At 38.8% G+C, this 15,014-nt stretch overlaps 1 protein-coding gene across 1 annotated transcript in view; it reads right to left on the reverse strand.

The window, feature by feature from the left end:
* The window catches only part of CAMKMT (calmodulin-lysine N-methyltransferase), a 218,679-nt gene extending 203,688 nt beyond the window's left edge, over positions 1–14,991 (reverse strand). Inside the window, exons 1-2 of the mRNA XM_064446093.1 lie at positions 14,772–14,991; positions 8,983–9,149 (exon numbers count right to left, since the gene is read on the reverse strand). Coding sequence (XP_064302163.1) covers positions 8,983–9,149; positions 14,772–14,870 — 266 coding nt within the window. The 5' untranslated portion in view covers positions 14,871–14,991. The remainder of the gene's footprint in view (positions 1–8,982; positions 9,150–14,771) is intronic.
* Between the last annotated feature and the right edge of the window lie 23 nt (positions 14,992–15,014).

Raw genomic sequence — 15,014 nt, forward strand, 5'->3', positions numbered from 1 at the left:
CATATAGGAAAGGAAGAATTTTGGTAAAGCAAGTGGCTTTGAAGGGGAAGAACAACAGACTATTTTTGAACAGCAGCTGTACACAAACTCCTATTTTCTCCCACAAAATCAAGAACACTTCATTTAATTAATGTGAACAATGAAACTCATTAATGTGTTCAGTGAGCTGCATTTTCTTTGGTTTTACATTTGCATAACCCAAGAGAAATAAACATTCAAAACTGGGGATAACAAATTAATTAACTGAATTTCACATACCAACAGCGAATTTTAGAACACAGTGAGCAATACACTGAAAGCAGCAGAAAGAACCTGCACAAAAGTTGAACAAAAATTTGCCTAAGAAGCTTCCTCTAAACGTTATCAATGTCAGGTTACTTGGATTCACACACAAAAAAAAAGCAACTAAAATTTTTTATACCTATTCTGAGCTAATCTAGGCCCAAAATGAACAAAATACAAAAATTACACTTTACAACAATCAGATCACAAAGCTGTCTCACAAATGCATTACAAAAAAATCTAAAAAGAATTCCACAAGGCAGTAAAATACAAAAATACAGTCTTTTAATACTGTTTCAAATAGAGCTTCTAGGGCTTTTTAGGAACATGCTAATTTGAACACTGCAAAAATGGATGGAATCCAACAATTATAGCACCTAAAAAATTAGTTCTCTCATTCCCTCAGCTTTTCTTTCCTGAAGGAAGACTGTTGTAACAATAAAATAAAACCACACCCAAACCCCCCCCCCCCCCAAACACCCAATCTTGTCACAAATATGAAATTGCGTTTTTATAGTGCAAAAAAGTGCTATTTATAGCTTCTGGTGAGCATAAGCATTAAATAAACATTGAAATGTTAAATTTTGAGAAGCACCAAACAGCAACTAGATTAATTCTTAAAAATAATGACAATCAAATGGAAATGAAGTTAACAAACTGAAATAAACTCAAAACAGGGGCAGTGAAATATATGAAAGATATTACATAAGATTCAACTGGACATCAGACCTCTTCTCCCAGCTAGGTAAAAACAAACCAAAAATACATTCCTTAGCTGCAGTGGAGCCTACAAGAATTCTGATGGATCATCTGCACTTAAAATGCACTTTTTCTTCTTTTTTTTTTTTTTTTTTGGCAAGTTTATTTTCCATTAAATTGGACAACTGATGTAACAGAGTTAATTCAAGGGAAGTGTCAAGAAACTGGACAGGATCAATAGTTCTGCAACCACAAAGCTGCCCTTTAAATTGGCCCCCGCTGACTCCTTAGCATCCTACAAACTCCATATCTGTGCATATGTCTGAAACAGTTAGGGTCTCTCAGGCAGCTGTGACTATCTCATCTTCTAAATGAATGTAAGATGGAGGGGAGATGCTAAGACAGTATAGAAACATTTTAATCTTTGTTGGCATGTAGATTAGTCCTGGGATAACGTGGTTTGGTTTGGTTTTTTCCTCCCCTCAATTTCTTTATGTACATAGACCGTATATAAAGGAGATTATCACACAAATCTGCAAGTGAAGCAATCAAAGGTGAGGATGAACAGTTTAGCCATCCATCAGCACCTGTAGTTCAACGGAACACTGTGAAGAAAGAAAAACAGAAGTGGTGTGTCCTGGTCTAGAAAAGAATACAATTTATACACTTCAGGGTCAAAAGGTAGACAAAGGCAAAAAGAGAAATGATACAACCATAGCACTGGCCTTAAAATTATCACTAAGCCAAATTTCAGGCTGTTTCCAAATCAACAGTTTATAACTGGAGATGAGAAGTGGACAGCTCCAAGTACCTCAGCCTGAAGAATAAGCTACGCTTCCACAAGTGATGCATGCCATGCACCTAATGTTTTTAAGGTTGTCCTGAAATCTTGGTGATATTTTATTCGACTCAATGAATGTTCTTCACCTACATTATTATTTTTGGCACACTCAGTTTTCATCAAGGATCAGTTCTTCCTCTGATTATAAAACATCCTTTCCATAATTTAAAATCAACACCCACAAATTTCAAACATGCAGTGGCCAAAAGCTTGCAGTGTCCAAGTACGAACACAACACACCCCAACGTTTGCTCTCTTGGCCAGCAGAGGCATTTTGCACAGTCACCCTTTCCTGGCTGCCTGCGACAGTCAAAGTCTCTCAGTCTCAACAACCTCTTTCTCACTTTCACAAATATTGTTCATGGCAAGCACCTAAGTGAGCCATAATTTAACGATGAGAAGCAGCCAGGTTTGCTATGAGGGACCTCCCCCCTTCTCCTCGGTCTTTCACGTATCTACTCCACACTCATTGTGAAACAGGACAGGGCTCAGGTTTAGTCTGATCAGCTTATGAAACCTTCACTGAGCAACAGCAGGGACCAAGCTCAAGCTCCTAGAATGAGAGGAGCAGCCATTATCTCAACAGTGATCTGGATAGCAAAGCTGCTCTCATTTACTCCAAAAATCACATCTCAGGTCTTAACTATATTACCATTATGGACTATTTTAAGACTACGCCACATTAGTAACAATCTTCCCAAGTCAATTAGCATGATAGGAAAATGCCTCTTCCTGCTGGTATAAGCTTTTTCTCCCTATACCAGGCTAAAGAAGCTGCACTTAAATTCCACTGGTAATCACTTAATGGTTAGGGAACCCAAACAATTAAGAATTGATCATAACTTCTATTTCAGACAAGTTTTAGGACTGAGGAAAGCACCATGCTAACAGCTGATCTACTTGTGAAAGGCAGAGCTCAGGAAGACACACTTCCAAACAATAGCCACATGTTTCTCCATTGGGATTACTCTATTTGTAGAGCCTGCAAACTCTGCACCAGCTACTCCCCAACATCTTTCCATCACAGATCTGACTTGCAGATTAAAAATTAAATGCACCTGCAAATACAGGTATTCTCTAGTGCCAAATCTGCCATAAATATCATGCTACTCAGTCCTGCACCTAAAAACCACAGCTTCTATTTTGGGATCCACTGCTCTGTATATACCTCCCCAGCAGTTCTGTAACAGCTGCTGCTTCACTGTCCCATCCCATCAGCTCCTCCTCCATTACCAAGGCCAGAGAAAACTGCCAATACATGTCACATCTTGTTTCTATGAATGCCTGTCATGACCACAGCTTTCCACAGTATGCCTTACAAACTGCCCATAAAGAGTTTCTAAGTGTCATGTGCACTGAATTATGGAAGTCAAGGAAAGGAATCACAGGAGCTTGTGGTTAAATCATAACCCCAAAATTCCCATAAATTTCCACAGGCATCTCAAAATACAGAACGTTTAGTATTTAGTGCTTTGGAATACGTAATGAATGTTGTACAGTTCAAAGAACTCCAAAGAAGTTAAAAGCTGTGATTGCTGAGATCATCAAAGTACTTCAAACAAATATAGGGAGAAAGTGAATTTCAGGCCAGCATGGTTGATCTGATCTACAGTGTTTCTATGGCTGAGGCAGTAAGTTATAGAACTAAATTAACTCATGTTTCTCCTGATATGAAGCAAAGCAAAATCCCTTATTCTGGACTATGAATAAATCAACTTTGGATGTATAAATGAAGCCACAGAAAGATAGAGGTATCTTTAAACCATAGTAATATTCCTTCCTCTCCAATTCAGGCAACACAAGTCACAGACTTTTACATGTATTTATAAATAGCTGTAGACAGTAGAATAAAAAAAATCCTTCAGTAGCTCCCTATTAATGTATGCTTTTCATCAACTGTAATGAAACGAAACTATGTTCCTTCTCTTCTTTTACATTATTCTTCATCTAAATGAGGAAAAATAATAATACAAGTAACTAAATACATATAGCAAACTTTTAAAAACTACATAACCTAAGATAGACTACATTTCCATATGAAAATAAAAAACCCACAACACATCACCGTACATTATTAGCTTGGATACAAAATAAAACTACAGTATTTGTGGAAAATGAAAGACAAGGTAAGGGTGAAAAAGCTACCGCTAAGGGTACTTTATAAAAAGGCTTGGTGCGTGTCGCCATCAGTTGTCATTGTGGCCCAGTAAGGATCTCAGAGTTATCTGCAGACTTTCCTATCTGATCAAATTTTTTTTTCTGGGCCAGAGTATAGCAAAACAATATACCTCGTTTTTCACACCGGTTCAAGATCTCAGCTTAATATTGTAAGAAACCAAAACAATGCCTTCTTTGACTACAAATTCTTTTCACAAATACACATATCTTGGGCAACATGATGGAAGAGTCTTAGCTTCAACAGTGAATGAAAGTAGTATGCTACCAAATCACTTTTTATCTCTTCCCTCAATTTCCTCCTCCTGCGGCCAAGCCCTTTATGCTGCTAAATCCACATGTTTTGTCTTTGCACGCAGTAAACAGAAGAATGCAAGCTTATCATATCTGCACAAATTGTTCATAAGGAGTAGGCCATATTCCTTGAAATCTGCTTCCCTTCATTTTTTTTAATGTCTATCCCTAAAACAAAAAGCCATTAAAACTTCAAGATGTTATTAGCAGAAATATCCTATAGGAACAGCCAATGGAATTCACTCCTAAACCATCTAACATACCACTTGCCACAGCCAAATAACATGCCTCTCATTTCTAAACCAAAGGTCTAGAATAACCTAATACTTTCTTTCATATTTTCATCTAGAGGTTCATTCATATTCAGAATAAAGGCATGACACCTTGCAAAGAACACTTAACACTCTTTACAAAGATGTAACCCTTCCTGTAAGCTGCTAACACACTTCTTTTCAGTTCTGCATTTTAGTATTTGAAACACCAAATGACTGATCAATAGAAAATATTTTACCACAGAAATAACTTATTTCTTCTCTAATTGCTTAAAATGAGCCTACAATTTTAAAGTAAATCCATATCCTGAACTAAAAAATTTGAAGATATTGATTGCTTTTTTTAACTCTAATAAAAGAATAATTTTCCTGTCTAAAAGACAGACACCATCTCCGCAGTGAGACACTGCATCTTTTTAATCTATAATCACGTCATTGCTAGATCTATTCATACAAAATTTAAATTTAAAAGCATATTCCTGACTAAGAATAGAAGGATTTAGAAAACCAATATTAAATAGACACTTGAAAATGTCTTTACTTGCTCTATATCTTCCTATGACCAAGAAAACAAGTATTTAACACATGCATAACTTTTAACAACAAAGTGAAATACCCACAAAGTTAAAAAGTACTTGAACAAAGCTAACAAATAAACACGGCATTTTTATTAATAAAAACTTATTTCAATGGAGAAAAAGCCCAGAAGGCCAGACAATATCTGTAATGAAAGATCTCTTTTTCCACGTCAAGCTTGCAAGAAATTTCACTCCAAATGAGGTTTATATTTTTCACCTGCAGACTAGATTACTCAGATTAATTACTAGATTAATCAGATTACTAGATTATACCCAGTTCATATCATCAAGACAAGGATCAAGTGTGTAGGAGCATCAAATATGGTACAAATCCAAATGGGACTACGCTAGTCAAATGAGATTCTGGGTTATAACACAAGAAATTTCATTCTGACACATCTTTTACTGCTAAGATAAATCACACTCCTCAGACACTCATTTTCATACCCCAGACCTACTGTGAAGCACTTCGGTACCTACACAAACTTCAGGAGACCACCAGCCACCATGTATAATGAATCTACATTTCATTAAGCACACTAGAGAGCAGTGTTTAACCAGAAGAGTTATGGGGATTTTCAAAATTAATCAATGATGTTGTCACCTCAAGGATCTAGTCAAAATGACACATAAATGCACCTTAAATTGTTTTAAGCAAAAATTGCCTTATATTAGGGCTTCTGACTTCCTGCTTTGGCAGATTTGTTATTAAGAATGATTCTAAAATAAACTAGTGACAAAAACCCACGGCATAAGCTCTTCTTTCCCAAATGTGAACCCAACCTGATTTTGATTAGAAAAAAAGCAGCTGATTAAAAAAAAAAACTACATTGAGAAGGTCAGAAAAGCAGGCACAAAACTGGTAGCTCCTCCTGAAGCTTCTGTTTGTCTAACAAACTGGTCCCCAAGTCCCTCTAGAGCAGTAATTCCAGCTAGGTCATAGCATATCTGAATATACAATTTGATCAGTTTTGATAGCCCTTGAACTGATATAGCTTGACCTTTATACTCTTTGCCAAAAGCCACTAACAACCTTATGAACTTTCTTAAGTATTTAGTCTTGTCAAGATATTAGCCAACAACCCTTTTAACATCCAACATATGCAATGAGCTTTCCCAAGAAGATGTTAATACATAAGGAAAACATGTAGATGAAAATTCAAAAGCACTTTCGTCAAGATTTTAGAGGGGCCATAGCAACATTTTTTCCTGACAAAAAGATAGATATAAAAAGGCTCTCCTACTCAAGCACATTGTTCTGGGTTTACCTGACTGATGTTATTGTTACTAATATGCTCTTATCTTGTTAAAATTGTTTCTATTGATGAAAATGACAATAATTAACATTTTGCCAATAGGAGGAGAAAAATCAAGGTAAGACTGTCAGGCATACAGAGGATCCTTAAGTTTCCAAGATAGGATCAGTTCTCAAATATCCAGCAATGTTTACTCCAAGATTTTAACTTCTAGATACACAAGCTTCAGCAAGGAGAACTGTTGCTCTGTTACGTATGTTAAACTGTTAAGTTTACCTGCTTAAATTACTGCTTCTGCAAAAACAGAGAAGAAACTTTATTTAATACAGACTTAAGGTAAAGCAGATTTTGTTGCAGGGTTTATACTTTGTCCCTAGTAAAACACAGAGCAAGTATTTTCTCATTCCCTTCATCATCCTGCAATATTCTGAAATAAGGATATGCTATCTATTGTCACTACTTCAACAGAGAGAAAACATAGAATTGTAAGTATAAGTTCTGATCATTATTCCTAAAATGATCAGTGATTACCATTCTTGTAGGTCACTGAGTACCTTCTAGAACAGAACAAAATATGGGGAGAAAATAAAAATCCCCACCAGGAGACAATCTCCCTATTCTCCTCAATATACAGTTTTTGAAACCCACTGTGAACATCCTCCAGCACACGAACTGCACATTTCCATTGGCCAAGCTCAGAGGAACATAAAAGATTAAAACAAAATCCCCACACTTAGAATACTATATAATGATCCCCAATAGTAAAATCATGCATGAAAAAACACGCTTGTTCGCAACCTACAGTTTGAGCTGTGTCCTACTACCAGTGAAGCTAGTATTAGCCAAATAAAAATGCCGAATAAAACGATGACATGGGAAGCGATGGAAACAGAAGTACACAAATATCAAATGTGAGAGCAAGATCAGCCTGACATTCCCTTGGCTTTTGTACTGCCAGCACAGGTGAACCTCAGCTTGCATCCTACCTTAAAACTCGCGTAAGGAGTAAATCAAGTAAGTCCTCACTCGTTTGCAACAACTGTTGCAAACCATGGTAGTGAACTAAAGAATCTGAATGAAGAGTTCAGGACTGCAGCATAAAGAATCGCAGATTTGCTCAGCCTAAATTCTACCTAAACGCCTTACATTTCCCATTACCAGTGTGACTCTAAGGACCTAAACCCAGGAAAGAGAAACACTGTGCAAAGAGATAAGGTAGACTGTAAGCACATGGGTAAATCTGTAGCATTCCCCAGGTCCATACACAGAAGAAACACTGTACCTACTTCTATTACAAATAGGCAGCATTTTCAAGTGGAAAAATTTCCTTTTGAAGCCTTTTAGTGTCAGTAAGTATAAGCTTGGAAAATGGAAATTTAAGGCTTTATAAAGCTCTAAATAATTTCTTATTTGACTTTTCACCCAGCTGCAAATTTAAGGTAGTCTGCATGTAGTGTTGTAGGGTTGGGGTTGGTTTTGTGGTGGGTTTTTTTTGTTTGTTTGTTTGTTTTTTTCTTTTTGTTGGTTTGTTTTGTAACCTTCCAAAAATGTCATGGTTAATGATGGTCACTTGTTTGTGTTAGAAACTAAGACCTAAGATTTATTTAACTGGAACCTTTAAATTAAAGTCAAAATGCGCTTTACAGTTTCGATGACTCATGCTCTCCAGAATATCCTCTACTGTGCACAGAATGCAAAATCCTACACCCTCAGCAGGGCTAATTAAAGGCTGCAAACAAGTATTGAATCAGGGATGCTTAAGTTACTGTTGCAATGATACATGTTGAGGTAAAACCAAGTTTTAGATATGCACAAAACTGAACAAGGAGACTAAAGCAGGAGAAAGGAAAAAAACCAAAACCCACATAGTAATGGAAGTGAGCTATACATTTTTCTGTTTTGCTAAAGCTACTGAATTCACTGCACTCTTTCAGGGGGCTTTTGGGAGTTTTGGGGGTTTTTTCAGTTTTGTGTGAGTTTTGTTTGGGTTTTTTTGTTTTGTTTGTTTTTAATACAGATATCTTCATTTGTTTTACCTGCTCTATTATAAAACAGATTTCTTCATTAGGTATAAACTAATGTTTCTGTCATAAGTTTTTTATTCTTTTGTTTTGCAAATTGGCTTCCAAATTATTATTGAGTTTTACAAGAACTATTAAGAAGAAAATTGAATAAGATATAGATCAGTACCAAAAAGCTTTTAGATCTTTATGAATAACATGTAATATTAATAAAAATTTTCATGACAAGTAAATGTGTTCAGTTTTTTTACATCCTATTTATAATCAGAAGAATGTCAAAACAGAGAACTATTAGAAATATAAAATAAATGCTCACATTTGCATTCTGTTATAGGTACAATCACCAGTATTTTCATTCAAGCTCTGGCACTTCAGTGAAATGTACCAAAAAATAAAAAAATCAGACAAGCTGCTTATTGTAACAAATAACTAAAAATAACATCTAACAATTTATTTGTAAACTATGCCTTAGTTTTGTATAACACTGGGAGAATGACTAATGAGTTTCATATCTGAGGCCTGTACAAGATCTTAAGAAGTACTTAAAACTTAAATGATGGTTACCTCAAGGACACGCTGTACTCAGGATAAAAGATGCTTTTATACTGAACCCAGGTCCCAGCTTCCTCTTCTGTATTCTGGTCTTCTACTGAAAAGAGTTTGAACGATGCAAACCTTCTTACAGACACTTGTTGGAGATGCACATCTTTCAAGTGCTTTTTCTTCAGAACCTTTGAAATGAAGAACAAATTAAACATTAAGAATAAAACTTTCAAGAAAAGAACAAACACAGGCATATTTAACTGAAGAGGCAAGTCTGGAATCAACCATAATAGCTATGCTCTTAGCTGACAGTTATGAATAACTAGACCAAGTATGTCAAGCCTGAGAAAAATAACAGTGGTATCAATGATGGAGTCAAGAGAATGGGTTATGAATTTATTATGTCTCAATAACTGGAAAGCAAATTTACTGTGTTCACAAGTGTACAAAGTTGCTTTTTTAACTCCTGTTCCAGCAAAGCCACACCAGAATTAGAGGCAGACTGGGTTATCCCCTTAACCTCCCATCAGCACCACAATGAAAGTCTCACAGAGCAAGACATGCCTACAGATTAAAAAAAAAAAAGCAGGGGTATCTTCTGTAGAATTTAAATTACTAAACCCAAAACATGATCCTCAGGTGCCCGAGTGATATGTGTTTGCCCAGTAAACTACTTCCTAGACTAGAAGTCTAGTCTGCACTTGCAGAATTGCTGCCAAACTTGCCTGAGTTGAGAAACTTGCTACCTGTCCCAGGCCCCAGACTTTGAGATGGCACAACTGCATATTTGCCTACCAAGCCCCTGTAAGGGGACTGATGCATTAGCCAACCTTTACACGAGCCCCCAAATGACACTGACAGCACTGAGTTCGTCGCCAAGATACTAAAGAATTCGAGGCAGTGGCAGAGACAGGGTGTGACTGCTCGCATTTTTTAATGATTAAAACACTCAGGAAAGTGAAAACATAGGCTCACTACCCTGCATAGTCCGCTGCACTCAACTGACTTTGGGGAGAGAGGTATCAACCCCTCCGTACATGAAAACCCAGCACCCAGCCAATTTGAGCTGTATCATTGCACAGAAGACAATTAGCATCTCCCTGCCAGACAAAAAAGGCTTATTCTTTAGGTCTGTGATGTGGAAGGAGAGATGTCCTGGGTTTAACTTATTTCTCCTAACATTGGACAGAATACATAAATAATTGCCATTGCATTTTTAAAATGAAGGTGCACAAACAGTCCATAAAGAAGAAAAAAAAATAGAGCAGGAAATAAACTCATTGCCATAAATAGCTACGAGGAATAGCTCTATTGAGTAGGACAGCACCATAATGTAGTTTTTTGCCAACCAGAGCTAAGTCTGAAGTCAAATAAGAAATACCTCTCCAGAGTTATGAAACTTGAAATGGAAGCTTTGCGTATGGGATGCATACAAGAAAATAACAGGTCAGAGTTGTTGGGGGTTTTTTGCTGCACCCAACCTTTGTTGACCATGCTTTAAATGGAAATGCACTCGCCTCCAACAGCCTTACAAGTTGGTGCCATGACTGTTATTTTGCAGGATACTTGGAAATACTACGTATGTAAGCAGAGCAATTGTATTTGCTATGCTGTTAGTTTCTAACAGCAGGTCTGATACATCGGGCTAACTGCTTTTGGATCTATTTTCATTGGCAGGTCTCAGGATATGAAAGGCACAGGCATTTTCATCAAAGTATTAAAAATGGCTGTGTCCACACTACTCCTTCTACTTTTGTAACACATGAGAAAAACACACATACGAAGGAAATCACAAAAATATCAAAACAGGAGAACCAAATGAAAAGGCTAGCAGAATGAAGACCTTCATATAACAGCAGCATGCCTGGAAACAAAATGGACCAAAGTGACAACTAAAGAAAACCATGTTGTTTGGGGGCTTTTTTAAAGTAAAGGTAAGCCATTATTAATAGGAAAAAGAAGTCCAGCAGTGACAACACTTTTCAGTTTTTTGTTGTACAGACACAACTTCTAGCCACTCTGTAAAATGCATTCTCTGGGTTAGCAGAAAATTTCATGAGTATTTGAGTACTCAAAAAAACACATTTCCCACAGCCTCCAACTAAAATAAACAGATCTGAAAATTACAAGACCAGGTAAAATCTTTTAAAAACCTAAATATAACTGAGAAAACAGAGCACAAATGTGTTACATTTTTTGTATCTAACTCTGTATTTTTACATAAGGATCAAAATATTTTTTCCTCAAGTCAGTTCCTAAAAGCATCACGATTGTGTTACAAGCTACAAAGATACGCTGTTGCTGCTACAGGATAATCCCCTGACAAAAACCAGGTAACAAACGTATTTAAACTCGGAATAGTTTTTTGAAGACATTGAGAGACAGACTTCTTTATTTTCCTGATGCCCTTCCAGTGAAGGTAAAGCTCGCTAACTTCCCACACCCTGCCATAATAAATGACTGTGTCCCAGGGACCTATAAAACCAGTAGCCAATATCAAAGCAAGCTGAAGGCTTCTCAGCAGAATAGAGACTATTCTTGGTTTTAGTCATGGCAGAGAGAAAGTGGGCAAGGAATCACCAGACACCACTGTTCTTTGGTTGGGGCTGGTGGCTGCTTTATCTCCTCCCTCAGTAACTTTCAGCTGTTCCCCTGTATATTTTCATTTTTTAAAATTCCAGAAGCCTTGTTTCACTGTCTTCAAGATCTTCTCTCAGTCATGAAAGACCCTGTCTTCTGTGCAAGATCTTTACAGGTCTATGCAAGTGTTGGGCTTGTACACAGGTCATACATACAAATATTATCTAAATAAATAATATTCTAGGTTCTGTAATGAAAGATTCTCTTCCAAAAATCAGGTTCCTTAAAAGAAAAAAAGCCACCAAGAGCAATGACAAAAAAAAAAAAACAACTAAGCAACGCAAGCTCACACTTTTACCTTGCGGTTTTCCCTCTCTCATACTTGCATTTTCTTTCCTCTCTAACTTCACCTAGCAATACAGAACTCTAAGGCAATTCTTTCTTCATTAACACACAAGAGATTTTTTTTAAAAAGTATCACCAAACTGTCTCCTGTTTTAGAAAGATTCTCGTAAAATATTACCACAGATCTTAATTGCAGGGCCCTCAGTATTTAATGACAATATTAGGACCATATTTAGGACTCCTTATAAAACCTAAAGATGTGTGATTTCTCTTAAATAAACAAACAAACAAACAATATATGGAGAAAGGCAGTCACCTGAAATTCCCTGTATTTCTTTGTGTCTCTCATTGTGCATGGCCTAGTTCTACTGAAAGCCGAATTCGGTAACAGCTGACAGTCTACAAAGCTCCGCTCGGGTCTATGGCACTCACTGGAACATATTTTGTACATGCAAGGAAGTTTCTGTGTAATCAGCTATCATAATCTATAACTACACCAGTCAGTAGGACTGTGCATTATTTATTTTTACAGATTGTTTACAGTTGAATAAAATAATTTGTTAAGTAAACTATTTACAAACTCAAGACTAACAAAACCATGGAAAAAGAACTGGAGCACAGGCACCCTTCACAGAGAGAGGAGCAGGAAAAGAAAAAGAATTGGTTTAAAACAACTTCTGTCCAGGAAGAGAAGAAAAAAATGCCACCTCCCCATCTTCCCTTTAGCTTTTATTTTTCAATTCTGGAAGCTAAAGCACATTAGCAGGTGAGCAGAATTTTGTGAGAAGAGTAAGAGGAAGGTAACAAGCAGGATAAACATATAAAGCTTACAGATTTCAGGAGAGTTTTCATTCAACTTTCTATATGGAGCCAGTATACATATAGAGAGCAACGCCTATTCCTGCTAAGGACTACAGACTGGAAAAGGCCATCAGTTGCACAGAGTGATGGAGCTCAGACCACTGCCTTATAGAATTTACTCCAGTCATTTATAAATACATACTACATGTGAAATTTACCTTAGCTTTTCTCTTTTTTTTAAGCAAAATATATTTTCCTTGATTCTGACAAGCTAAATTTAAAAATGTTGCCAAACTTCAAACTCAGTATGCACATAAAACATTTTATTGATAAAGAACACATAGGTAATTATGCAAACCCCTGGTTCTTTATGCTAGCTTCATAGGATACCTGATAAAAGGGCTTTTTTTATTAATTAAATCTGCAAGCACACACTAAAGCATCCTTACCAGAGCAAATCAATTTGTGTATATGTTGAATGAAAGCAAATTCAATATATAAACACACCACAGAACTGATTTCATGTAAGGCGTTATTATAAGCAGTATGAAAGCATTTTTAAAAGCACTGTAAGAAACATTTTGACAGTGTTCCTTTAAAGATGGGTATGAAGGTTGATAACTTCTCCCAATCCATAGATAGATCCGAACACCATTGCAGTAAAGAGCGCAGAACTGATTTTTTACTTCAGATGTACCAGTAAGATTAAATTGATCCTTGCTCATCGTACCATATAAAAATCAGCAGAAATGCTAAAGAACATGGAAAACCCCAGGGAATCAGCAGAGGAAAAAAGGTCACAGATACATGTAGTTTGAGGAAGAAACAGAAGCCTTCTCCCAAATACCTAAGTGCACCTCCATACCCCCATTCAATGGTTATAAGAAGTTCCTTAAGATATTAAGAGACAGGGGTATGCCAAAGTCAGTATGTTGAAAAGAACAGCTAGCATAGCTGCAGCGCACAGCTTGTGTAGTCTGCTAGAACAGCAACCTACAAAGACAAACCTGATATTCCTACCAATAACTTTGACATTCCTTGCTTTAGAGTATAATATAACAGAAGTTTGTCCTGTTGAACAGGACTGGCAAATTTACAAACCAAAAACACACACGAAGAAAAGGGCAATGTTAACCTCCCGCTCTGCTACCTGACAGCAGCCAGGTGCCCCTTTCAACCCAGCTGCCATCATTGGACCCGCTGACACCACTCTGCCTTCTCATCCATTTGCACAAAACCAAACATTTAGGTTAGGGCTGTAAATATCACGTCCAATAATAACAACAACTAATGAAACTGATTCGGGTTTTTAAGCCTTTACGCACATGCTCATCTGCAGAGGAATCCTTTCCAACCTTGCATCGCTCCTACAGGGTCTAGAAAAGTATGGACGGCTGGAGCTGGCAGGGTGCTGCTCTGCCGGAGCACAGACAGGTGTAACGGCTGCCTCCTCCGCACCCTCTTACGGGCACCACAGCTCACCAGGCTGCCAGCAACGCCTGGTTTTCACTGCCAGGTGAGCGGGGCCTCGCCCCAGCTCCCCACGACAGGCAGTTTGGAGGGGGTCAAAGGGTGGCAGCTACTATAACCAACTCCAGCGGCATGGACAGGTGTCAATCCATGGCCTGAAAACACCAAGCTAGCGCCCTCAGGCTGCAGGGTGCCGGCCCACCGCCCGTTAACACTGCTTACAAGACCACGGACTGCTTTTGGGGTCTATTGAAGGCACACTTAAAACAGTCATGCATGTGTGTATATGTATTTTTATTATTACTCTTTTTTCCAGGAAGAGGGCTGCAAACCCCTTTGCAAGCCCTGGCATACTCTTCCTCGCAACACTGCTGTCAGGGGCGCGGGCAGCTGTTGGCAGCTCGGTTTCCCGCACGCCCCTAACACCGCAGGACACCCGGCCCGCCGCTCCCGCCCGGGGTAGACCCGGCCCATCAGCCGCTCCGAGCTACCGGCCACGCCGACCCGCGGCAGCCCGCCGCTCCCGGGGGTGCGGCCGCCCGGCGCGGAGGGGCGGGAGGGGACACGAACCACCCCGGCCCAAGCAGCCCCTCCCGCCCGCGGGCTCCCCCTACCTGTCCGAGCAGCCGCCAGCGGGCTCTCGCCGCTCCCGCACCGCTCGCCTCGCACCCGCCCGCGGCGGGGCGGCGCGGAGAGCCGGCAGCCTGGGCCATGCGGCAGCGGGGAGCGCGCAAGTCCCCTCCGCGCCCCGGGAGCGCTGCCCCGGCCGGCGGGGAATTGCCGCCGAGCCTCCGGCTGGGGGGGGGGGGAGGGGAGAGAGGGAGGAAATGGGTGGCCATCTTTGTTACGGGCAAGGC

This window comes from Phalacrocorax carbo, chromosome 3 (genome assembly GCF_963921805.1).
Source record: "Phalacrocorax carbo chromosome 3, bPhaCar2.1, whole genome shotgun sequence".
Lineage (NCBI taxonomy): Eukaryota > Metazoa > Chordata > Aves > Suliformes > Phalacrocoracidae > Phalacrocorax > Phalacrocorax carbo.